Consider the following 24,500-nt stretch of genomic DNA (forward strand, 5'->3'; position numbering starts at 1 on the left):
GGTCGTCTTGCTTACACGGAATGCTGACGCTGCTTATAGATCAACTATCCACACACCGAGGAAGCGTCTTCAGCCCGAATAGAGAAGATTACCTACAAGCAAGCCTTTCAGGCTATTTATGACAGAAGACATGCTTTGTCAACTGCGCACCCGTTTTCGGCCCGCGTTCTGGGCCAAGGAAATAACTTTTTGTACCGACAGGGGACTATATGTGTTTGCGACACCGGAGTAGTCCTCGTCACGGATCTCAATTCGCAAACAGAAGCTATTCGTCTCGATCTCCAAGCTGTCATTCGGCCTATCTTGGAGTCGAAGTTCAGAGCTTTTGGTAATATCAGTGTCCGCTTACTTTACTATGCTGATCGGATCCTCTCTGTGCATGCTATACCAAAGTACAACTCGGATGACAGCCATATATTCGCTATCAACACGGCTGCAAACCTTGCGGATAGACAAAGAGTGATCGAATCGGTGCGACTAAGCGAATGCTCTAAGCTTTTTGTTAGACACAATAGGCATTATTTATACTACGGCACACATACTGGAATCGGCGATGACGGTCATCACAAATGGGAGATTGAGGGCATCTCACTCCATGAAGACTTTCGGATAACCGAACGCGAAAGACCAGTACTGCTCGATAAGTTTCACGGATCTGATATCGGCTCCACCATCGCGTTCGAAATCCACAACAACTACTTTTACGCTGTCTCCAACCAGGGCACCTTTGAAGTTGAAGAGATCGATTATACTTCTTTCTACCATGTGGTTCGTTTTCCACTGGACAAACCAGATGACGTTCAGAAAGATGAGCGCCTCTTTCGTCGACAGCACAAGCAAGGACCAATCCACGACTCATGGACCGATCTTGCACTACAGCTTGATGAGCGTACAAACGAGACGGTGATTGTGGAATCGCGTCGAGAATGGGCTCAAGCATCTTCTCGCCAGTCGCGCACCTTTTACGTCACTAAGATGGACTTCCAAGAAGAGGACGATACCGAGGAACTATCGGATGAACTACTTGGGCCTGAGGATGATCTCTTCCTCCCGCTCATAGATTCATCGAACAATCCTCACTGGAAACCCACACCCGATCTCTACAGCTGGAGCCAACACCCTGAGTTTTCGCACACTGACAACTCACCCCGATCGTTCACCCTCTCCCGAACAAAGTTCAGGGCCTATAGCTACCCATGCACCTCCTTCGTCGATCTAGTCGAAGACGACCGCTGCTGCAACAACCCCTCGCAAGCACCATGCCTCAGACTGCGAATAGGATCACGCCGCGAACTAGGCCTCGCCTTCACTTCCACTCACAACAGCACCAGCAACAGCAAAGGAAAAGCCCCCATCGACGACACAAAGCCCTCCTTCGTGGACACGCAAACACTCTACCGCCAGTCGCCCGTCCGCATGTGGCCCCCTCCCTCATCACGCTGTCCTTGCTCAGCGCGCCTCCACAACATACTCAACCCAACCCTCCCAACCACTAACTCATCATCTTCCACCACACGCAGCGTGATCGGCGTCCTCGACTCCCAACGCCTCGTCTTCATGATCAAGCCAGGGCGCTCTTACGGCTCCAACGAAGACAACACATCAGGCAGCATCGTGGCCATAGATTTCTGCCATCCGCTCACATCTGCGAACCCCGCACCCTCAGCATCAAGCTCATCGTCACTAGCACTGCGGCCATCGTCGCTGGCACGCTGCGATAGTAAGATGGGCGATGAGTTGGTGACGCCAAAGAGGCGTGTTGACCCGTTAGTCTGGCATTGGTCGGATGATTCAAAGGGGCGCTGCAGGCGAGGCACGTGTCAGTGAGTGGTTGGGGAGCGGGTTGCCGTGGCCTTCTACAACTGGTAGCAAGCAAAAGGTCATGAATGAAAGAGTGAAGCGGACGATAGAGAGGGAAGCACGCAATGAGTGCATCTGTGTTGAGCCTCAGAGAAGGCAGATGGTGCGCAGACCAGGCTTTTATCGGTATACTCGGGGTTTTCTATTATGGTTTTTTGCCTTGCTGCATGTTCTTATACGATGCAGGTTATATGTATGTGCATATGCACGCCCTTTCATCTTCTCGAGCTCGTTTGGGGTGGTTCCGGTGAAGGACCCCGCACGAGGCTGCGTTGGTAAGAGATAAGGGTTACGAGCATGCCATTGTTGTTTGGTATTTAAAAGTATGTTGGTGTTGTTCTTTATTCATTGCAATATATATTTTCGAGTACCACTGTGTTGTTGGGGTGTGCTGTGAAGGTCCCAATGCCTCATTTGGCTCTACGAAATGGTTCAACAGTAACTTGACTATCCAAATTCGCTGGGTAAGGGAAACCACAGGACATTAGTTGGCCCATGGAAAACACTTCTGAGCTTGAAGTTGGTCACTTACATGGAGATGTATCAATCTCTACACTCTTGCGTGACAAGTTCCCACGATCGCAAGGCTTGTCAAAGCGTTTGCCATCGAAGCTGCAAAAGTTAGACAATCATGCAAGTCCCCCTCCATGCGCAAACTTCAAGCATCGTCGCCTTCCTGTGTGAGCATAGCAGGAGCGAAGCGCGACAATCGATAACGCAACGATATTGGACAAAGTGTCTTGATTGGTCTATACTATATGCCGCATCCGCATGCGTAGTCCATCTAAAAAGAAATGCTGTCAATGCCCAAAGCGCTCGTTTGCTATTAAGTCTAGACTCGAGGATCGCGACATGTGAAAAGGGAAAAAGAAATGATGAAAAAAGTGACGGTGTGATGTTTGTTTCGCCGTGGAACTCCAAGCTATGAGATAGATGATGTATGGGGGAGCTCGGTTTGTCCAAGATGTGCCTGGGCAATGAACCAAAAGGTGGCCACTGTATTCTGACAGCACAAAATACAGTGGATTACTCAACGTGTCTGATACCCAAGGTACAACTGTCAAGATACGAGCTCCGTGGTAGGAAAAGGTGCAAAGTGGACAGAACAGCCTAGTCGGTCCGATAGTGGAGAAGTATGTACAATCGAAATGAAGTAGCCGCGGTAAGAATATCGGGCAGTATAGTCGGTAAACGCAGCACCGGTACGTTCTTCACCGCAGACTCGAGCGAAAGGTATGGCGAAGAATGTTTCCGGTGAGAATGGTGGAGTGATGACCTCGCGACGTTTGAAGACTTTGATGGACGGACCCACTCCGTTGGAAGCATGCACATGTAAAGTAGACCGCTCACGGCCGACTTTGACCGGCAAAATGTTTTCGCGGTGTGCATGGTCTTGTCGCGGTGGTGTTTGCCATAGTACGACGGATCTGTAGCCAAGTCGTATGGAAATTATAGTTCCATTCCATCGAGATCTCGCATCACACACGCCATCTGTGCCCGTTTCGCAGCCTCGGCAAGCAGCGCAGCCTGGTTGAGGTAGTTTGTCGTCTCAGCAGCCGTCTGGCCGGCTCCTGATCTGTTGGGTTGGTACTCGAAGCTGTTCTGCCGTTGGGCCTGCATGCGAGGCTGCTGCTGCAACTGTTGCGACTGCTGGTTCAGGGAGCCAAAGTACTGGTGGTTCTGGGGGCTCGTCGACGGTGAGACGGGCGGTGCAGATTGCGTCGAGGAGCGTGAGGAGGCGTGGCTTGAGGCGGACGTGCTGGTGTAGCTCGCGGCTGGGGTGCTGGAGGACTGGAGGGCAGAGAAGGCGGGTCGGCTGGGGGTGCCGTAGTGTTGTTGCGAGTAGTTGGACATGGCTGCGGGAATGGCTGGTAGGGTCGTGGTGGAGTCTTTGAAGTCTTCGATGAAGGCGAGGAGAGCAGAGGAGTGCAAAGGGTGTAGACAGTGGGTGAGGCGAGGGTATGGGTAAAGTAAATATGGACCCGTGGTAGCTCGATATTACCCTGTATTGGCGATCTTCTGCGCGTCACCCGGAACAATCCCAGCGAATTCGTCTAGACGTGTGCAATAAAGGCTGAAGTCGGGACAAGGTGAGGCAAAGCAGGATACAGGCAAAAGGAAGGTGGAATCGCCTGCAAGATAGGCACCACAATCCATGGCTTTACTTGGACCGCGGCTCAGACTGCTAGCTCGTGAATTTCGTCACAGGCCAATCTGATCTGCCGACGCTTGCCATCGCATCGAGACGCCAGGTTCCTTTAGTTTTACGCGGATTGCCTCTTGCAGGCAAAGCATTGCTCGCCCTACTCGCATCATGCCCGTAAGTCCTCGTTGAACCTTCCCCAGACTCGCCTACTGACCAGGGCAGCTCGTTTTAATTTCAGGTTCCACCTTCCCCTCCATGCTTTTCCCCCCGCCATCGAGCTAACCCACAAACGAAGGCTTCCCTTCCGCGGGCAAGACGACCAGAGCCCTCCAGCTAAAAGAGTATTTCGAGGCCAAGATCGCCAGTTCGCCTCCTGATGCGCGCACTTCCCGCCTAAGAGTCCATCTCATCAACGACCAGTCGCTGGGCGTGTCGCGCGCCGTCTACCATACCGCGAAAGCCGAGAAGGATGCACGTGCGGAAGAATATTCCGCCGTCAAAAGAGTCTTGTCGCGCGATGACATCGTTATCGCCGATGGCTTGAACTACATCAAGGGTTTCCGCTACCAGCTGTACTGCGAAGCCAAGGCCCTACAGACTCCAAGCTGCGTTGTCAGTATACCGTGTGCGCAGGTGGAATGCACGACTGACAGTCCTAGAGCTGCACATAGGCACGCCCGCCGAACGATGTCGCGAGAACAACAAGAAGCTCTTGGCGGATAAAGATGCCGACGGCGGCTATGAGGAGGAAGATTTTGAGAACCTCATCTTCCGGTACGAGGAGCCCAATGGCATGACGCGATGGGACAGTCCGCTGTTCATCGTCGTCGAGGAGGACGAGAAGCCGCCGTGCGACCAGATATGGGACACCATAGTCAGCAGCGATGGCAAGATGAAGACTGTCAAGCCGAACCTCGCGACCGTGCTGGTGCGTACTCCAGTTCTCCTAACGTGTTGAGATGGCGTCTAACACGCAGTAGAAACCAGCAACAGAGCAAAACTACCTCTACGAGCTCGATAAGACGACCTCCGATATCCTCGCCCAGATAATGGTGTACCAGAAAGACCACCCTGGTGAAGCAGGTGGAGAGATAGCCGTTGCCGATGTCGAGAAGCCCATCGAGCTCCCTGCGACGCCAATGACCCTCCCGCAACTCCAGCGCATTCGCCGCCAATTCATCACCCTGAATCGTCAACACAGCTTCTCCAAAGCACGCATAAAGGAGGTCTTTGTCGACTACCTCAACGCCGAGTTCCTGCGCTAGACTGGCGATGTCGGAGCTGTGTGGAGCAATGTGTCATCGGATATGCTTTCATACACCGCGACAAGGGAATGTCAAGGGACGAACGGAGAGACTGGATGTCGCCAGCTCAGCGGATACCGAGATGTTGGCACAATTCTCGAATGTTCTCCCAGCGACGACGCATACCACCTCTCCGAATTCTCCCGACCACACGATTCCCCTCAACACCAGCTGTACGCCATAACCACGTTCGCAACGATGATTGGCATCCCAGTCTCTGCACTTACCACAGTATGGTGTGATCCACCCCGCATTTCCAACGCCCACGCGCTACCTGCTACAAAGGGCCGACCCATCACCAACATCAATCAGGAATAAGGATCAAGCCTGTCGGACCTGTCAGGAGCGAGTGACGGAAAGTTTCTCAGTTTCTTTTTGTGATTGGCTACAATACTCCGATTAGCTCCAACCCCCTCAGTACGAATGTAGAATATGTACATCATGGGAAACAGAGCGCGATGTATGACGTGTTGCGTAAACTCCGATCAGGAAAGCCAGCCAAGCACCTTCTCGTCGATCATGACGCTGTGCATCGTGATGTCTTGCCAAAATCCCTTCTTACGAGTATGGGCAGCCAGCAGCCAGCAGTCGAACTGAGCTGAGCTGAGGTGATTCTATGCAGGCGCCCCATTACGTGCTATATACTCAGTCATCTCTTACATCCATCCATCCCTAGCGCTACGCCACACCATCTGCCCCCAACTGCCGTATCATTTCAGGTTCTCCCAGGTGCCAAAGCCATGGCGTTAATGGGCGTCTTGTCTCAAGCAACACCGATTACGCAGTATGCCTCCGATCGCGAAACCCTTGCATCGCCGTCCCCACTTACTCCCAAGCAAGGGCAAAAATGGAAAATGGAAAGCTGACGCTGGAATGGGCTGAGGCTGACAACCCCCCGCATATTTTCTCCACGTGCGAACCATGTGGGTCGCGCAGTGGGCTAGCTGGGGTGCGGGGATGTATGTAGGTGGTAGGTAAGGGTGTTGTGTCGTGGTAGTGGGAGGGTGTGTGGCTGGAGACGCACGCGAGGGGAGAGGTAGGACTTCCTTTCATCCGGCGGGACTTGCCGATAATCGGAGGTTTTGGGAGACGGTGATGTACGAAGAACAAGATTTGAAGCTCAGGGCGATGTACAAGCACACTGGCGAAAACAAATGAAGGTAGTGAGTTGCAAATGTTGAATTAAATTAACACCAAGAAGACTATGTACGAAGATTTCCATTGGAAAAAAGAAAATAGCTCGTCCCTCCATCCAATTCCCATCGTGACTCTCTTTCGCTCAGGCCAAAAGCGTGGTATCTCAAAAGCAGCAAAAGCCCAACCAGACCCGTGTCGTCAACAGGTGAAGAACCCTCAACCCTATGCGCCAGACACCCATTCTCCATTTGTACAACCCATCATAATCATCGTGATATCATCGACTCTGCTAGCACTTTACAACCCACAATAAGTAGCATCCAAGCCCGTCAAACCCGTCGTGCTATCATAGTCACCCGGAATCATAATACCAGGATACAATCTATCGCTACCAGGCGTAGACCCGTAATCACAAGCGCCAGTGCTGAATTCCTCACCACTAGTCAGACTCTCATCGCTGAAGCTGAGTACGCTTTGAGGTGGTGGGGCTTCGGAGCTATAGGCGCTCCAGTTCCAGACATTTGGCGACCATGTCACGTTGCCGTTGTCTGTGTTGGCTGATTGAGGTGCTACGTCGACGAGGGCGTCGGCTGGAGGGCCGCCGTAGATTGTGTCGTAGATGTTTGTTTGGCCGTTGTCTAGGGAGGAGAGGAGACGCTCCCAGTCGGAGGTTGAGACTTCGGTTTTGATGCCTTGGTTGTTTTGGAGGGTGTAGCTGGCGAGTGGGTCGTTGGCGAAGGAGAGGTAGTCGATGTTGCGTTGCTGCTGCTGCTGTTGTTGTTGTTGCTGGTGCTGGGGTGTTGGCTGACTTGGGCGACGCTTGTTTGGCATCGAGAAGGATGCGCGATGTGACAGTGGGCTCAATGTTGGTTCTGAACGAGCGACAGGAGGTTCTGATCGAATGGACGACAAGCTTGTCAGCGAAGGGTTAGCATGCGCACCCACGCTGGGCGAGAGGGCAGGCAAAGTCGCGCGACGAGGCTCTTGGTCTTGTCGGGCATTTTTCATCATGCTTGGTGAGAAGCGAGCTGCAAGTGCCTTGAGCGACTTTTGAGTAGCACGGAAGGTATCCAGAGGCGCTCCCATGTGGCCCTCTGAGTTGTGCCGTGACAGAGGCGGGGCTGGCATTTGCTCCACCTGAGGAACCGCCACGATACCGCAGCCCACGCGACGGAACTCGGCATAGCCAGCAGCATTTCCACGCTCAAGCATGTCCATTACAGAACATACCAGGCGGTTGCTGTCTTTGATCAACTTGCCCTCGCGAGCTAGCGTCAAGGTCTGGAAGAGCAGGCCGAAGCCGGCTTGGACGAGAACTTCATTGCGATTGAGGCAGAACGAGAAGCTTAGCTTGCGCTCGTCTAGGAGTTCGACAATTTGCACAATGTGCTTGCAGGCATCGCCAACGGCTACAACGGCCGACGAGCCCTTGTCGCCAAGATTAGCAACAACGGCTGGGCGGTATACAAGCGCCCTAATGTGGTGGTAGACGAGAGACTAGGCTTGTCAGCATTCGGTAGATGTAGCAGGAATTGAAAGACATACCAAAACAGGGGATCTGCTGCTGGTGACGTTGGTGCTTGGCTTGTCTTGCGCAAACGTCAGCTTGAGGTGAGGCGCAAGGTTAGCCTGCCAGTCTTCCAGCTCGTCGGAGAGCGACGCAATAGTGCGGAACGAAATGTCATGTGATGCCGATCCGGGGTAGAGCTCCGTCAGCACCTTGGACAGGATGCGCGACAGGCGGAACAGAGCCAGTGCGCTGGAAAGTTTGGTGTACTCGCCGGGCAGGGTCGGCAGGAACCCCTTCTCGGTGACGTATTCGTCATCGGCATCTACCGGATACTCGCAGTGCACATCTTCCTCTCGGATCAGCTTCGGTAGTCCGAGGTGTGCAGCGGAGAGACTAGGAGCGGTCAGTAAGTGTAACGGCGGGGCTCGGCCGAAGGCTACTTACCAGTCGACTGTGTACAGCGACCAGAACAGCTTCTTGCGCGTTTCGCTCGTCAGTGCATCGAGTGCGAAGCGCTTCTGGGATTGATGCAAGCCAAGACGTTGCGACAGGCCGACAGCCAAGCCCTTGTACTTGAGCACCCGCGAGTAATCAGCCCTCAGCAGGCAGAAGATCTGGGCAAGGACAAGGCACTGCAGCGTTGCGACGTCATTGTCCATCAAGAAGCTCTCGACAGCGCTCTGCCACTGGGCCTCGAAAGACTCTACATCTTGACCGTCGCGTGGCTGGAGAAGTTAGCATTCTGCTAGACATGAATGCAAGGTTTACATACGTCGCTTGACAGCGCGGCAATGCCAAAGACCAAGTTGAGTTGTGCAATCGACTTCTTGTCGCTCATGGTGTCCGGGCTAGCTACGTACTGCTCGTAGAGTGACAAGAAGGTCGGGCGATGGAGAATCGGGAATAGAGGAGCCCATTCTTGGAAGAAGATGTTGATCATCTGATCTGAGACCAGACGAGGAGGGGCTTTGAATGAAACGATGCGCTTGGGGTGAGTCGCAGTCGGTCTTGCTCCAGCGCCGAAGAAGGCGCTCGAGTTTATGTCGGTGGACAGTCTGCCTGTCTCTTGGGCTTTCTGCTTGAACGCCTCTGTGAAGTGTTAGACGCGCTGCACGTCACTCGACAGAACGTGAATCTTACCAACAAGGGTTCGTCCACTCGAGCTGCCCACGAAATACGAATCTTTGTTCAGGTCGTCGAGCAGAAGCGGTGCCTGCTGCACCTTGAACGTCTCTTCCTTCTCTTGTGATTCTTCTCGCACGTCAGAAGAACCCGGAGAGTGTATGGATGGTCGTCTAGCGGTCGAAAACGCTGCCGGGGAACGCGCATGCATGCGTGATAGCATGTCAATCTTTTCGTCTTTCTCGTCAAGGAGATCCTTCAGGTCGCGAACCTCTGCCTCGAGTATGCGTACGCGTTCTTCTAGCGATTCCGTGTATCCTCTGGGGAATGCGCGTCGACTGAGCTTGTCGCTCGTCTTGCACTCGAATCCGACATTGGTGCATTGCGTGCAGCTGGGGCGGATGCCGTCGCATCGTATCTTCTTGGAGCGACATCGGTCGCAGGCTTGGGCGATGCGGCTCTGGCAGCTGGAGCCGACCTTGATCACTTTCATGGGGAGTATTCCGGGCATTTTGGCGTCGTTCGTTACGCGTCGTCGGTGGTGTCAGGTGGTATTCGTCCAAGGCCCAATGGGCGATCACTGATAGGTCGTGTCACGTTCTGTCATCCGCTGCCCCGGTACTCGAGTATCGTGCGTGTATCGTAGTTGCGGTTTGGATATGTAGTCGCCAGGCGGTTCACAACTTGAATGCACAAGAACAGAGCAAAAGCAGTCAGGGCGAGTGCGCAAGTCAGACGGGCGAGGAGGGCTGGCGGAAGAATCGGGGACGGCGTGGCAGATGTAAGCTGCCACCTGCCACCCTGGCTTAGTCTTTCTCTGGGGAATTTGTGGGCGGCTGCGGGGCGACAGGCGCCATCCCACAAGGGATAGCACGAGCAGCACATCTTTCGCCGATACTTTCTCGTCCACGCCTGTTCACTAAACCTTAAAGCTGGCTTCGCTGCGATCAGCGCGCGGGACTCGTCTGCTTGTCAGAATCACGACGGCCTTTCTCGGCACTCCTCACCAGCCTCTCACAACGGTGACTAGAGCTTTCTGCGGGGTGGTGGCTTCGACGACGGTGAACACCCACGCTCAGATCATGCGAGGACGTCGGCCCGATTGCTGTGATTGAGCCACCCATCACTCTCTCAATTGCAATCTGCTCTAGTCCTGTGCAGCGTCCGAAATATCGCGCCCTTCTTAACCGGATGGGTATCGTCTACAAGGGCAACTAGCAGACAGCCATTCGCTAATAGCCGCAATATTGGCTGCCCGTGTGACTCCAACTCATCAGCGCACTTTATGTGTCACATTCTAGAAGACAAAAGGATCATCGTCCCTGTCAACACGGAACGCGCAACCTGTATACTCTGTCATTACAGGCTTAAAAGGCGGTTGTATCGACCAGGGACGGATGATGAGAGCGCACTGAGTGGGCGGCGCGGCACGCCGCTTATCTCGACTAAGCCACATTGCGACCTGCAAATCAATTCTCCTAGACGGGATCAATAGCATCCTCGCGTGTCTATGATGGCTATTTAGCCGGACCCTGCGTGTAAGGCTGAAAAAAGCAATTGTTGGATGTCTCAATCATTAGACAGTGGCTGTTCGGTAGGGCGGCCACATGAGCCGTCCGTGCCACATTGTGTGTATAGAACATGACAAGAGTGTTGTGTTGGCGAAGGGATACAAGTAGCTGCTTGACACAAGAGTATAAAATTCATCATTGGAAGCAACAGGTGCCCTGGCTGTACGACCATTGTCAGAGCTATATATATCAGCTAGCGACCGTTACCACACGACAGCATTCTCATGGCTATAAGCATCTCACCACGCCGAAACAAACTGCCTCCATGCTACGCAAACCCCACTCTCGGACCTCCTCGCCATTTTCTTTCCCTCAAATCACTCAGCGGCCTCTGGGGACCGTTCATGCCACAAAGAAGTGTCAGCCTTAAGGCGATCCCGTTTGCCGTAGCAAGTCGGATCAGGCCATCAATGACGATTTGAACCACCCACCCATTCAACGGCACGGGTAGCCATCGAAAGAAGAACTGGTCGCCTTATCCTTCGTAATCATTAATGGCTCATCTTTCCCTTCAAGTGTTGTACTATCATTTGCGAAAAGTTCGAGTAGATCTATCAGTTGCTTTGAGGCACAACAAGGTATCAAGCAGTGTGAAATGCATGGTGGAGAGCCGATGCTTCTATTGATGGTCTACCTTAGACGTACTGCTACCCATGTTGCAGTAAATGCAGGGCGCGTGGGGCTCCACCACGTTATATGAGCTCGTCTATCTGGAGTGGGGTCTTGGGTTATCAGGAGAAATCTTCTTCTTCTTCGTCCTTTCCTCCCTCGTCCAAGCCTAGGTAATGGATGACTGCCTCTGTGTCGAGGAGTTTGGCTTTCTGTTTGTCGTCAGTGCGGTTCCGGCGAGAAGATGCAGGAATGATAATTTGGTAGTTGAGCAGCCTGACAGTCTGGGCTTTTAAGCGCATGCAACCAAATTTGGTGCGACGCCACACCACATAAACTGTCGTCAAAGGACATGCTGCGACACATGCCCTCTGGCGGTGTAAAGTCCGAAACATACTATGATGGATCTCGCACTGCGGGGTATAGAGAGAAATTGGTCTTACCTGGCTGTCAAGAGTAGCAGCTGCACGCTTGAGCAAGTCTAGCTCCAAACTTCGGAGTCTCTCCGCAAGTCGCCACGGCATCTCCCGCATTGTACCCGTCCGTTTGGCGCCCTCTGTTTCCTTGAGAAGCTCAATCTGCGCATCAACGCGGTTCTGTAACAGTACCGTGGCACGTAGATGGAAGACATCCCATAATGGATCTTGTTCAAGATTATCTCGGAGCTTCACAGTATCGAGTTCCTGCTCTTTCCAGAAAGATTGGATTTCTCTCTTGCCATCGGTGGTTTGTCTGACCTTGAAGTCTAGACCATCCTCTTCGTTGACTACGACAAGCCATATGAAGTCACTCTCCCAATCGATGGTACCGTCTTTCTCGAAGATGCGAAAACCCGGTGCGACTTTGGACACGTAGATCTTCGCAGGTCTGAGTGGGTCGTCGTCTGGGATATCGAGGTCTAGAAATACGACCTTTGCAGACGTCATGGCATCCTCGAGGAATCCGTACGAAAAGATGTTTTCGCATGCGCCTTTGTCGTCGCCGTATCTACATTTGTGAGCGAGTATCCTCCGATTCGTCATGATGACCTACGTGATCGTTATCTCATCACCAGCTTTAACTTGTTTGCCCTCTCGAAGTAGCAATAGACCATTCCCGTTACCATCAGTCTCGTACAATGCGGCCGTCGCATCACCAGACGCGTGGTTTGCCATGTCGACGCAGGGGACCATGCAGTCACCAGTACCCGGGAATTCCAAAGCTCTAGATCTGTACATGGCATCGACGCACATCCAGTCGTCGAAAGTCAACATACCATTTTCTTCATCCCACCAGTATTGTTTACACCAGCTGATAGATTCTGTAGCAGTCCGCAAGTTTTCGAATTCGCGCAATAAGCTGTTGAGCTTTGCGCTGACTGCAGGTTTGAGCGTGGTTCCAACGAGAAGCTCCTGTTCTTCCTCGCTCCAGAAAGTGGGTAGCAGCTCATCTGGAAGGAACTTGACGTATTCCGTGAGAGGATTGAGCACGCCAACATCCTTTGTATTGGGGCAGCAGATGGTTGCTTGGAGGAGTAGAAAAGTAAAAACGGCACCTCTTGTTGTCTGTTTCATGTTAGTGCTGGGCACAATTGCATTTCTTCTGGAATTGCCACACCCTTCCAAAATTTCCAAGAGCTTCGAGAAGTTCGCGCAGATGATGATCTGACTTTGCAAGGAGTTCAATATTCTGACGAGAAATGATCAACTCCTTGGGCACGACAAGCAAAGGCTCGGCTTCGCCCCCTTGAAGCTTCTCGTCAGCAATGACTGTAGACCCTCTGTCCTCATAGCCTGGCAGCGGGCCTACTTTGACGCCGTTGAATTTGACGCCATTGAATGTTGCCCAAGTAGGTAAAACATCAATGGACTCTTTGAGCCACCCCTGGGTCCTGCCTCTTCGGATCATCGTAATCTTGATGTGGTAGATGAGGCTTTACAGCGCACGGGCGCGGCCCACTGCTACTCTGCGACACACAGGTTTTGTGGGTCGCCAAGGATCCCGCCTCAAACAGCGACAACTCTGTGGAGTCTGTACGATGACAGCTGACTGTTGACTGTTGGAGTAGCACAGAAGAAAGACCAACGGCTCGATGGCTGCATGCGGTGAGGACGATCGCGATGCCGCCGGGCTCTAGTGCGGGTCGCGCAAATTGTCCGCGATTACTGCAGCAATCGAGATGCAGGCTGCCTTTAGGAGTCCGTACACTGGACCCTGTGAGGTCATGCAGACACGACGACAGCTGCAGGTCCAAAGCCTCGAGCTGCTGGTTCCCTAAGAGACGGAAACAAACAGAGTCGTAGCCGGCGGGACAAGAGATGCTGGCAAACGAAGAGATATGTCTCAGGACACCTATAGGCAGTGCGTCATGCAAACAGCAGGGAGGGCCTCACCAGTTGTTGTGTTGTTGTGGTGCTTGGGCCAAGACGTCTAGAGTTGTTATGATGGCGTTGCGGGCATCCCGAAACCATGGAGTGGAGCTAGCGGGCGAGTCCGTGCGTCTGTAAACAACAACAACATGGAGGATGTGCTTAAACCTCCAACCATCCGCCGTCACACATCTTTACAGTTATTCCTTACTCCGACCGCAGCAGGACACGCAGACGCAGACGGCACTTCCGCCACCAGCCATACCGACGACGCATCTTCCTTTGCGCTGCGCTGCCGACATCGCTGCTCTCGTCCCAAGTCGGCATCTCGTCAACGTCCTTCCCAGCTGTAGTCAACACCTGCGGGTCGCACCTTCTTCTTCGCAATGGCTTCACCACGCGATCGAGTGGCCAAGATGTCGCGCGCATCCACCACCAGCTATGGTCAGGTGATCGAGGTGAGCACCACAACACACACCAAAACAAAGCGATCGCGGGACCCGTTCTGATCGATCTCCTAGTACATCCAAGACAGACTCTACCTGGCATCCTACACAAGCCCGCCCGATGCGAACACTCCGTTCCCGTACCCCAAGCAGAGCCAATCGCCCTCCAAGCGGTCGTCGCGCGCGCAAGTAGGTCCTACTGCCGCCGGCCCCAAGGCGCACCCTCCCGTCTACTTTAGTATCGACAAGACGCTCCTGTACAACGCCTTCCACGGCGACTTTGGCCCACTGCACATTGGCCACCTCTACCGGTTCGCGGTACAGCTGCACGAGGTTCTGGGCGATCCTCTCAACGAGGACCGCGCCGTCGTCTTCTGGAGCAGCGCCGACTCGAGGAGTGAGCTACTCCACATTCCTCACTCAATAGCACCCGTTAACATGCCTAGGTCGCGCAAACGCTGCCTGTATTCTCGCATGCTACATGGTGCTCATCCAGTCATGGCCACCTCACCTTGCTCTGGCGCCCATTGCCCAGATGGACCCGCCGTGCATGCCCTTCCGCGACGCCGGCTACAGCCAGGCCGACTATGTTCTGAACATCCAGGACGTCATCTACGGTGTATGGAAGGCCAAGGAAGAGGGCCTCTGCGGTCTCAAGGACTTCAGCCTCGAGGAGTATGTCTACCGAATCACGCCTACCAATGAATACTGACAGGTCTAGGTACGAGAAGTTTGAGCGCGTAGATATGGGCGACTTCAACTGGGTCACTCCCAACTTCCTCGCCTTTGCCTCTCCCCAGCAACAACCCACACACGAGATCCCGACCTCATCACCGATGTACGCGACGCTTCCCTCCAACATCGCTGAGATCCAGCGATCTGGACTCCCTGGTCCCTTCAAGAACGTGCTCTCGCACTTTTGCGCGCGCAACGTTGGACTTGTCGTACGCCTCAACTCGGAACTCTACTCCTCTTCATACTTCACCAAGCTCGGCATCCAGCACTTGAACATGATCTTCGACGACGGAACATGCCCACCGCTGTCCCTCGTACGCAAGTTCGTCAACCTCGCCCACGAGATGATCACAGTGCAGAAGCGCGGCATCGCAGTCCACTGCAAGGCTGGACTGGGACGAACTGGCTGCTTGATCGGCGCGTACCTGATCTACAAGCACGGCTTCACCGCCAACGAGATTATCGCATACATGCGCTTCATGCGCCCGGGCATGGTCGTTGGCCCCCAACAGCACTGGCTGCACCTGAACCAGGGTACTTTCCGAGAGTGGTGGTACGAGGACCAGTTCAAGGCAAAGTACGCGCAGACCGTGCCATCGACGCCTACCAAGTCACCGCACAAGCAGCGCCTCGCTAGCAACGGGCAAACCTTCACACCGCCCAACGGATCGTCTAAGCGCGCTGCGCTTGGTGAGATCGAGTCGAACGAGCGAAGCAACTCGGGCCACATTGGCGTGTTGGAGGACAACCTGCCTGCGCCGACACCTGGACAACCGCGAAAGACTAGCAAGCTTTACGGCAACGGCTCGCGGTCACCACAGCGCATCGACGAAAACGAGCCCTTCACCAGGTCACACACAGAGGTCAGGGCAGACATCACACGCTTCGATGGCGAGTCGGACGAGGAGTTCCACCTGCGCCAGATTGCGCGGCGCACATCCTCGCGCTCTCCTCAGCGCTCGCCAACCCTCAAGGACAAGCAGCGTCGCGCATTCAGCACCACGTCCGTCGTCCAAACGTCAGTAACCCACACTTCTTTCGGCTTCGGTGAGGAGAGCGATCTCGAGAACACTGCGCCGGCTGGCATACGGCCAAAGACACCAAAGGAGAAGAGCGGCAGTGGCAGCATCAACATGGGCAAGATCCGATCGAGTCCCTCGCGCCGAAGCACCGATGGCAAGTCTGCTGTACGGAAAACCAGCGGTCGTGTTGGAAGCATGGGCAATGCCATCTCCCGCCCAAAGTCATGAGCATCGTCACTGGATTTTGCGTTTCTGATCCCGCATCTTCATTCCGGGAGTTCTAGCACGGCGTCTTGTGACACGACCTTCATCGTCACTTCGTTTCTCGTCTCAGTCAATTCTTCGTCGAACAGCATGCCATCGGGCTTGACGCTACACATGTCGTCTGCGGGCGGGCGTTTTTGGATCACTACAAAGAGTGCATAACGGAGTTGGGTCATCATTCTGGGAGTTTACTGGGGGCGCATGGTGTGCTAATGTCTCTTTCTACTGTCTCATTACCCAGTCACTTGTTGCTGCATCTTTACTTTAGTCTTGTCCCTTTTCGCGGTAATCTGGCTGCGGATATGTTCATGACGTGTATGAGTTGATGACTACTTCTAATTGTCCAAAAACAATGGCATGTTCTTCTCTATCAAACTTGACTTGTCTGATGAATTGTGACTGTGACTTTTGCTTTGCACTACTGAAGAAAGATCTATTCTCAAATTTGGTTGACGAAAGATTGTGTTGCATACAAGTATCTATCTAACCCTAAGGATATGTTATCCCGATATCAATCAAGGTAATACATCTACGGGTCGTAGACGTTAGCTTTGTTATTTCTACTGAGCTCCTATATAGTTGGTGGTGGCGGATAGCTGATAGATCTACAACCGAAGAAAAAAAAGTTGCATCTCACCATCAAACCAGCAAAATATTTCGTTCAAGTCAGTGTACACCACTGATCGTGAGCGACATACGATCAGCACGGGACTCGAACCCGCAACCTTGGCCTTGGGATATCTGTAGTAGATAGGAGGGCCACGCGCTACCATTGCGCCAACCGACCGGTTGCCATGAAGAGTTCTTGTGGTGGGAGATGTCTATGTAGCTGGTAAACCCCAGCACGAGCTTTCATGCTGTTGAGCTATAGTTTAATCAACGTTGGCAGAGGATGTCTTGAGGTCTGATGTATCATAGCGGTGAAGTTTTTGCTGAACGATGTGGAGGGAGGTATGTAGGTGTGGGGATGGTTTGGCCGAGAATCATGTAGCAGAGCCGACTTGGAAGCGTAGCCGAGTGTAATCGTGCATGAACTCCAGGGCTGCGGCATTGAGGTCTGCATATATTCTAACATATGCTCGGCACAGCATCGCCTAAAGACATGTTTGTGTATATACAAGAAAGCGAGAAGAGTTGTCGTTTGGTAACGGAACGCCTAGATAAGATTAGACGGCGATGACGCGATCGACAATTTTTGGTCAACCTAAACCCCTTGCAGCCAGAACAGTAAACAATCATGTAATACCAATTCCCTTACCCACACGTTTGCCAGAGTCCCAAGTACAAATAGACATTCACCGTAGAGTTATAACCCCGTAGTAATCTTTGTTGTGTGGGTTCATCATCGCTGCTGCCCGGCAAGTTTCGGCGACTGCGTTTCCGTTTTCTGTGCACACAACAATAAGCCGCCCAAGAAAAGAATTCCGAACACAGGAATAAACAGGATATCAACGACCATGGTATGCAAGCCAAGCGTTTTCGCGTAGTATGGACTATGACGAGCCTCGAATACGTTGGGCTGACAAAAGGGCTGGTGTTAGGTGCACGCCGACGCGTCCGATTTTGCCGATGGAATGAGTAAGAAGGAGGTTTATGAGCAAGTGCTTGAGCAGGCGAGATCGCTTTTTGATGGGCAAAGGAATTGGGTATGTAATTCTCAAAGTCTTAAGAATGAGGAGGATGAATAGGATTGCTGACATTGTGTAGGTCTGGTAGGCGCTCCTCCCCATCCACACCATAAAATACATTTCTAACAATGACTTTCACCAAACAGCAACTTCTCAAACACAGCATCCCTCCTCTGGCACGCCTACCACTCGCTGCCCTCTCCCTCCTCCTCCGTCAACTGGGCAGGTTTCTACTTCACTTCCCCAACAAATGCGTCGCAACTCCTGCTCGGCCCTTTCCAAGGCCAGGTAGCATGCCAGACCATCAATTTCGGGCGCGGTGTATGCGGAACTGCGGCGAAAGAAGCAAAGACGCAGCTAGTGGCAGATGTAGAGACGTTTCCGGGACATATTGCGTGTGATGGGAGGAGTAGGAGTGAGATTGTTGTTCCGGTTGTGCAGGGTGGGAAGGTATGTTCTTTTCTAGCGATTGTGGCGTTACGAACATCGGTTTGCTAACGTACGTACAGGTTGTAGCGATTATCGATATAGATTGTGCGGAACTGAATGGGTTCAACGCGGAGGATCAGGCGGCTTTGGAGGAGTTGGCAGAGCTGTTGGCACAGTCTTGCGATTTTTGAGTTATGAGTATGGGTATGATACAGGCGTTGTCAAGATAGGGTAGAAAGAGATAAGATGGGCAGGGTAGAGGGATTGGTAGAATCGTGCATTACTACACATCGGAACCGTAATTACACTAAACGCGCTGAAGTAGATTCAACGAGTTCAAGGATGCGCCTTGGTGGATCATGGGCGTGGAGGCGATTCTGAAAATACGCTCAATGGACCACGGTGAAAGACTAGGACGCTGTGTATATTTGCCATCTATAAAGTCCTCACTTCTTCATCAGATTCTTGTCATATGTCAGTGCTGTGTCGACAAACCATACTCGCCTCCTCTCTACACAGAAGGTTCCTTTTTTCCAGCCATGATTGAATCAACCTCCTTCAATATCCGACGGCCGCGTGCCGTACTAGCAATTTCTCTTTGCATATTGGCCATATAACGCCTGTGGTTCTCTTCCTCTATCTCGCATGCCATTTCAGATACCCATCTTCCTTGCACATCCCTGAACATCTCTCTCTTGTCCTTTTCTGTGGGATCCATAATACGTGGTCGGGTTGATTGCGGGATCTTACAGAAGACTACGCCCCACCCGCGTACACTCGATATATGTCTCCATACCCAGCGCAACTTTTCGTCGCAACAGATCTTGTTGTCGTTCATGCCTGCACCCGTGTGCAACCGAAATTGTTCGATTCGTTCACCGAAGAGGAGAACCCATCTTTTGGGTCTTGGTATTGAGCCAGTCGTCTCGGCATAGTTTGCCAAATCATTGGCTAGTTTCCTTGTCGCATGAATATATGGATGTGTTCGATAGAATTGGTACGTATCGGGTTTGTTGTGTAAGTGGATAGTGAGAGTATCGAACCAGAATTCCCTGAATACGAGGAATGGCTCGTTGTAACCGAACATATACGCACGCGTACGATGGCAAACAGTGAGGTTGCGCCAACCGCAGAAAGAGTCAGGTGGAGTGTACACCATCTCCTGTCCAGTGCGTTGGCGTACATCATCGGCTACCTCAGAGATGGCAGTGGCTATGCGTTTGCAAATCTCTGGTTCGAGCTCATGTTGTATTGTCTTGCAGCTGTAGAGAAGACCGGTAAATTGTGTTGGTGGACTATCGGATTTTAAAGGGCTGATAGGGACAAGTTCGTCGTAGATACGCAAGCGCAATTCGCAAGGGAGCCTCAATAGAGGGCCGTTCTGGACCACGCTTTCTTCCATGGCGCGTCGGAATATTCGAAGGCAGGAAAGCGGATCTAGAGACTACATTAATATGAGAACATGCAGAGTTGGTGACCTGACGTCGATGTAGCCTCCAGGGTGTTCAGGTCTTTCCTAGGTTGACGCGGAAGGAACTCTGTCGATGTTGAAGATGCGTCCGCCCCACTTTAACGGTGTCACGTGCGGACCCGTTATTCGATCTCGCGCTCAGCCATCCAAAGCTGCCCACTCTCCATACGTCAGCGCATCACCACCATGCCGTCCTCGGACTACACAGCGGCCACAGGCGGCGCGCTGAAACTCAAAGGTCGCGGCGGCGTCGACAAAAAGAAGAAAAAGAAGAAGCCTAGGACTACCGAATCCACAAAACCCGCCGAAGACACGTCCACCAGCGTCGCGAAACGGTCGCCGACCGACGATGACGCGCGCAAATCACCTTCAGGCGCACCTGGCCGCTCTATGTCGCCCGAAACTGCAGAGCGATCGATACGAGAGGGCGGTGGCAGGCAGAAGACAGAAGCGGAAAGACGGCACGACGAGATGCGACGGAAGAGGTTGGAGGAGAGACTAAAGAAGGAGGGAGTCAAGACACACAAGGAGAAGGTGGAGGAACTCAACAAGTACCTGAGCGGGCTGAGCGAGCACCACGACATGCCCAAGATCGGACCTGGCTAACGCGCTTGGGTGGTGGCTGGCTGCGACATTACAGCGGATATCTGCTGCACATGAAAGACACCTCGAAGGATACCTATTACTATGCGAAGACTATCCGACAAACCGAAAGAACCGAACCACTCCGAGAACGACATACCTTCATCTGCTACGCGTATGGACAGGCCATGGGGAATGTCTGCGACTTTGTACCCGGCAACAAGGACATAGTCAGGAGGATGGATGGATACCTTGTCCACGGTTTTTGATACTGTGTGTATAAATATCATATAATTGTACCCTCACGATCTGATACGTGTAACAGTCATCTGAACCCTACCACACGTGCACTAGATTGCAGCCTTGTGCCATTGATCTACGGTGCCAAACACAAAATAGCTTTCTCAAAGCTTTGATAAGCTCGAGTTCTTCTCTCTTGCGCCAGTTTAATGAATGTAGGACTCCATTCAATGAGAAAAACCGGGATCCCGGGGCCTACGTTGAGGTTGGGCTCACTACTTTCCATGTTTCCAGACTGATATAAGCTGCAGACCTGTTCGGCTTTTCTTTGTTTGAGGTGGCAGCGGCTCCTCAATTTAACTAGTCAAGTCTGCAAGCATAAGCCAGGTACCGGTGGCTTTGACTGGGCGCATGCTGACCGCGTCTACGCGCCTGAAACATTCCAGAAAACATCTCCATTGGATGTTGTGATCTGCTGTCAGCCTTATCGGTGCACAAAGCTTTGTGAGGACACAACTCTTAGGCTCTCGAGATGGTCACATGTGCAAGTATCACGCCTCGAGTACACCCACCTGCCCAAAAGACACCCAAAAGACCGCATGGGATGACGCTCGGGTCAGCTCAGAGCACTCCGGTCTTCGTGCTTCCAAATCGGTGTATGTCATTGGAGGAACGAGAGTCTTGTGCCATCAGTCGGAACCAGTATACGAATCGCCACGGTTATCTGCAGGCTGACGACTCCAATCAAACCCTTGCACGCACTCTGGCGACACATCTGGCCGAGTAGATTGCGCAAATTGTCTGTGCAGTGACCGCATCAGTGCGGGAGGGGCGGGGGCGTTCTCGCACAGAACGCACGTCTTGTTCCCGCCATTCGTGGAAGCGCATCGCGAAAGTCGTGGTCCAGAGCCATCTCGCGCTTCTCATCCCACTGAAGACGAGACGGAATGCGCGAACGCGTAGTGACAGCGATACGACCGCAGTAGGTCCGCGCGCTAGAATGTGTTCTAGAAAGGCGTGCAATTCGCACGACTCCCGATGCATCACCCCTAGTAAGCCCACGATAGTGGAAACTGTTCTGATGGGTTGTAGCTTGGATCCACCTGCCGAGAATGCTTAGCGCGAGCTAGGGCGCCCGATAGCTGCTTGCTTCAGCGCCATTGAGGCTTGTCTCAATGCCAAATCGCACCTTAAGCGAGTTGGAACGCCCGGCGCCCCATCCTGCGGTCGCGTGCTGGTCGAAGGCGCCTCGGTGTATCGAGAGGTTTGCTTGACAATACTCTGTACGAACAGTATCTGCGACGTGTGAACAGCAACGAGAAAACGCTGGTTGTTGTACGATAATTCGCAAGCAAGCAGGCATGCATGCCGTGCATAAGCTGTACCCCTCTTTGAGTAGACAAGGCTTGTATCGAAGCTTGTCACTCCAACGTCTACCCCAGTCCAGCGATCCCATCCTTATCAGCCCCGGGCGAGGTTAAGGCAATTCAAGGCGGCATAGCCCATACCGAACGGCGACACCGTCTGCATCTTAATCGTATCATTCGCTCCCAATCACACCATTGACCAGTAGGCTTTCCAGACCACACCGGAGCTGCGCCGCGACTAGTCTGCAGAATGACAGTCGCCGCTGGGGTCCAGCCCATGCTCTGCTTTTGCGTGCGGTTCCTGGGTGCTGGGACGAGGGTGCTGCGAAGTTGAGAAGGGAACCCTCGCAGGCGCGTGGGTATAAAGGCCGTTTCGTACCCCCATCCACCCGGCTTGCAAGGCTATCTTCTCTCGCGCCTCTACCCTTCTTGTGCTCTCCTGGGTTCTTTATCCCTGGTAGACTCAGGCTCAGTCTTCCTCTTCGCTGAGTATACCTCTTGGTGTTCTTATCTCCCTGTCGCCCGATATGTCGGTCAACGACTACGAAAAGCAGCAGTATGTCGCTGGCGAGAGTCCCTCTGACCATGCTGTGGGCGATGTCCACGACATCAAGGACCACGCCCTTAATGAGGCTGCCGGTGTCTATGGTTCCGCTCAGAAAGCCGAGGACTACGGCTACGTCCAGAGAGGTCTCAAGTCGCGCCACATCCAGTTCATCGCGCTCGGAGGTACCATTGGTACTGGTCTGTTCCTCGGTATTGCCAGTGCTTTCGCCAATGCCGGTCCCGTCTCTGTCCTCCTTGGTTATACCATCACGGGTGTCGCCGTCTTCGGCATGATGCAGTGTCTCGGAGAGATGGCCACATGGCTCCCGCTTCCCGGTGCTATCCCGCAGTACGCTGCTCGCTATGCCGACCCCGCTCTTGGTTTTGCCGTCGGTTGGAACAACTGGTACAACAGCTCTATTACACTCTGCGCCGAGATCTCTGCTGCCGCTCTCTTGATCAACTTCTGGGACCAGGAAGAGAAGTAAGTATAACGGTCCAATCGAGTTCCAACACTTTCTGACTCCAGCTAGGTACAATCCTGCGATATGGATCTCCATCATCATTGTCATCATCGTCTTTCTGAACATCTTCGCCGTCTCGATTTACGGAGAAGCCGAGTTCATCTTCGCATCCATCAAGATCATAACAATCATTGGACTGCTTCTTGCCGGTCTAGTCATTATGCTCGGTGGAGGTCCTGACCATGACAGGCGAGGATTCCGCTATTGGAAGGAAGGTGCGATGAAGGAGTACGTGGGCACCGGGAATACGGGTCGCTTCACGGGTCTCTGGTCTACACTTGTCAACGCAGCGTTCTCGTACGGTGGTGTCGAGATGGTTGCAGTCGCTGCCGGTGAAGCCGCCGACCCCCGCAGGAACAGTAAGCAACGTCTTGTCTCGACTCTTCATATAACGATCACTGACCTTGTACGTCTCTAGTCCCCAAAGCCGTTCGCCGTGTCTTCTGGCGTATCCTATTCTTCTACGTCCTGGGATCGTTCATCATCGGCACCTGTATCAGCTCAAACGACCCTCAACTCACCGACGAGAACGCCAAGGGTGCTCAGTCATCTCCCTGGGTCATCGCCATGAAGAACGCAGGAATCCCCGTCCTCCCCCACATCGTCAACGCTGTCATCTTGACATCCGCAACCTCATCTGGCAACGCTTTCCTGTACACCGGATCGCGCTATCTCTTCAGTATCGCACAGAACGGCCAAGCCCCACAGTTCCTCCTCAGGTGCAACAAGAAGGGTGTCCCTGTCTACGCTGTTGCAGTCACAGCCTCAATCTCGCTACTCACATACATGAGTGTCAGCGCTGGTGCCAACAAGGTATTCGGATGGTTCCAGAACTTGACCACCATCGCGTCGCTCTTTACTTGGTGCACCATCACCTACACATACACCCGGTTCCGTAAGGCATGCATCGCCCAGAACGTCGACCGCAGCACCATGGTCTTCGCTAGCAAGTGGCAGCCATACGTTGCGTGGACTGCGTTCGCCTACTTCGCCCTCATCATTCTCTTCAACGGCTTCAAGGTCTTCACCACCACTCCTTGGGGCCCGGATGAGCTGACCAGCTTCTTCACTGCCTACATCGGCGTTGCCATCTTCGGTCTCCTCTATGCTTTCTGGAAGATCTTCAAGCGGACAAAGATGGTCAACCCGGCCGAGGCAGATATCTGGAGCGGCAAGGCGGCGCTTGATGCGGAGGTTTGGCCTGAGCAGATCCCGCGCAATGCTCTTGAGAAGTTCTGGTTCTGGCTTTGCTAGACGGGTGACGGTGGTATTCGCTTGGGTGGTGTCTTTGCCTTGTCGAAGTCGGTGTATAGAAAGGACATGTTTGTAGCGACTATTATGTTGAATGAATCGTATGAACAACCATATCGTTTTGAGAAGTGAGGAGAGCTCAACAGTAGTTTTTATGATCTGAATTACTATACACCCAAGGCGCTAGTCGCGCCCTACGCTGACGAAGGTTTGCCGTCGGGTAAGGCGTGGTGCGCCTTAACCAAATACGCGGGGCGCGATTCTCTCCACAGCGCAGGACTCTCAACCCCGGCTGCTATGAACTGCTTCTTCGAGATAATAATCTGGTGCTGTGTTGACGGATTTGATGCTCGCCCGGCATATCTCCGTCGTATTGCTTTGCTGCCAA

At 53.0% G+C, this 24,500-nt stretch overlaps 7 protein-coding genes and 1 non-coding gene across 8 annotated transcripts; 4 read left to right on the top strand and 4 right to left on the bottom strand.

Annotated features, from left to right (window-relative positions):
- Positions 1–3,309: 3,309 nt before the first annotated feature.
- On the bottom strand, positions 3,310–3,714 carry J4E83_006871 (uncharacterized protein; the record flags this gene model as incomplete). Its single annotated transcript, XM_049333781.1, has 1 exon — positions 3,310–3,714. The coding sequence occupies one exon, from the start codon at positions 3,712–3,714 to the stop codon at positions 3,310–3,312; it is 405 nt and encodes a 134-aa protein (XP_049187037.1).
- A 460-nt stretch (positions 3,715–4,174) lies between these two features.
- J4E83_006872 (uncharacterized protein) lies at positions 4,175–5,271 on the top strand (the record flags this gene model as incomplete). Its single annotated transcript, XM_049333782.1, has 5 exons — positions 4,175–4,180; positions 4,229–4,244; positions 4,302–4,618; positions 4,668–4,934; positions 4,987–5,271. 5 exons carry the CDS (start codon positions 4,175–4,177, stop codon positions 5,269–5,271), a joined length of 891 nt encoding a protein of 296 aa, XP_049187038.1.
- Positions 5,272–6,744: 1,473 nt separating this feature from the next.
- Positions 6,745–9,590, bottom strand: J4E83_006873 (uncharacterized protein; the record flags this gene model as incomplete). The annotated part of the gene is made up of 5 exons (XM_049333783.1): positions 6,745–7,944; positions 7,993–8,350; positions 8,402–8,682; positions 8,730–9,046; positions 9,098–9,590. The coding sequence occupies 5 exons, from the start codon at positions 9,588–9,590 to the stop codon at positions 6,745–6,747; spliced, it is 2,649 nt and encodes an 882-aa protein (XP_049187039.1).
- Positions 9,591–11,381: 1,791 nt separating this feature from the next.
- Positions 11,382–13,146, bottom strand: J4E83_006874 (uncharacterized protein; the record flags this gene model as incomplete). The annotated part of the gene is made up of 4 exons (XM_049333784.1): positions 11,382–11,471; positions 11,703–12,246; positions 12,292–12,803; positions 12,856–13,146. 4 exons carry the CDS (start codon positions 13,144–13,146, stop codon positions 11,382–11,384), a joined length of 1,437 nt encoding a protein of 478 aa, XP_049187040.1.
- An 877-nt stretch (positions 13,147–14,023) lies between these two features.
- J4E83_006875 (uncharacterized protein) lies at positions 14,024–16,038 on the top strand (the record flags this gene model as incomplete). The annotated part of the gene is made up of 4 exons (XM_049333785.1): positions 14,024–14,065; positions 14,129–14,450; positions 14,500–14,728; positions 14,775–16,038. 4 exons carry the CDS (start codon positions 14,024–14,026, stop codon positions 16,036–16,038), a joined length of 1,857 nt encoding a protein of 618 aa, XP_049187041.1.
- A 733-nt stretch (positions 16,039–16,771) lies between these two features.
- On the bottom strand, positions 16,772–16,861 carry J4E83_006876. The gene has a single exon. It is a non-coding gene; the product is annotated as a tRNA-Arg (tRNA).
- A 2,927-nt stretch (positions 16,862–19,788) lies between these two features.
- J4E83_006877 (uncharacterized protein) lies at positions 19,789–20,208 on the top strand (the record flags this gene model as incomplete). Its single annotated transcript, XM_049333786.1, has 1 exon — positions 19,789–20,208. One exon carries the CDS (start codon positions 19,789–19,791, stop codon positions 20,206–20,208), a length of 420 nt encoding a protein of 139 aa, XP_049187042.1.
- A 2,110-nt stretch (positions 20,209–22,318) lies between these two features.
- Positions 22,319–24,115, top strand: J4E83_006878 (uncharacterized protein; the record flags this gene model as incomplete). The annotated part of the gene is made up of 3 exons (XM_049333787.1): positions 22,319–22,821; positions 22,871–23,220; positions 23,280–24,115. 3 exons carry the CDS (start codon positions 22,319–22,321, stop codon positions 24,113–24,115), a joined length of 1,689 nt encoding a protein of 562 aa, XP_049187043.1.
- Positions 24,116–24,500: the final 385 nt, after the last annotated feature.

This window comes from Alternaria metachromatica (assembly GCF_023757995.1).
Source record: "Alternaria metachromatica strain BMP 0045 chromosome Unknown scaffold_16, whole genome shotgun sequence".
Taxonomy (NCBI): domain Eukaryota; kingdom Fungi; phylum Ascomycota; class Dothideomycetes; order Pleosporales; family Pleosporaceae; genus Alternaria; species Alternaria metachromatica.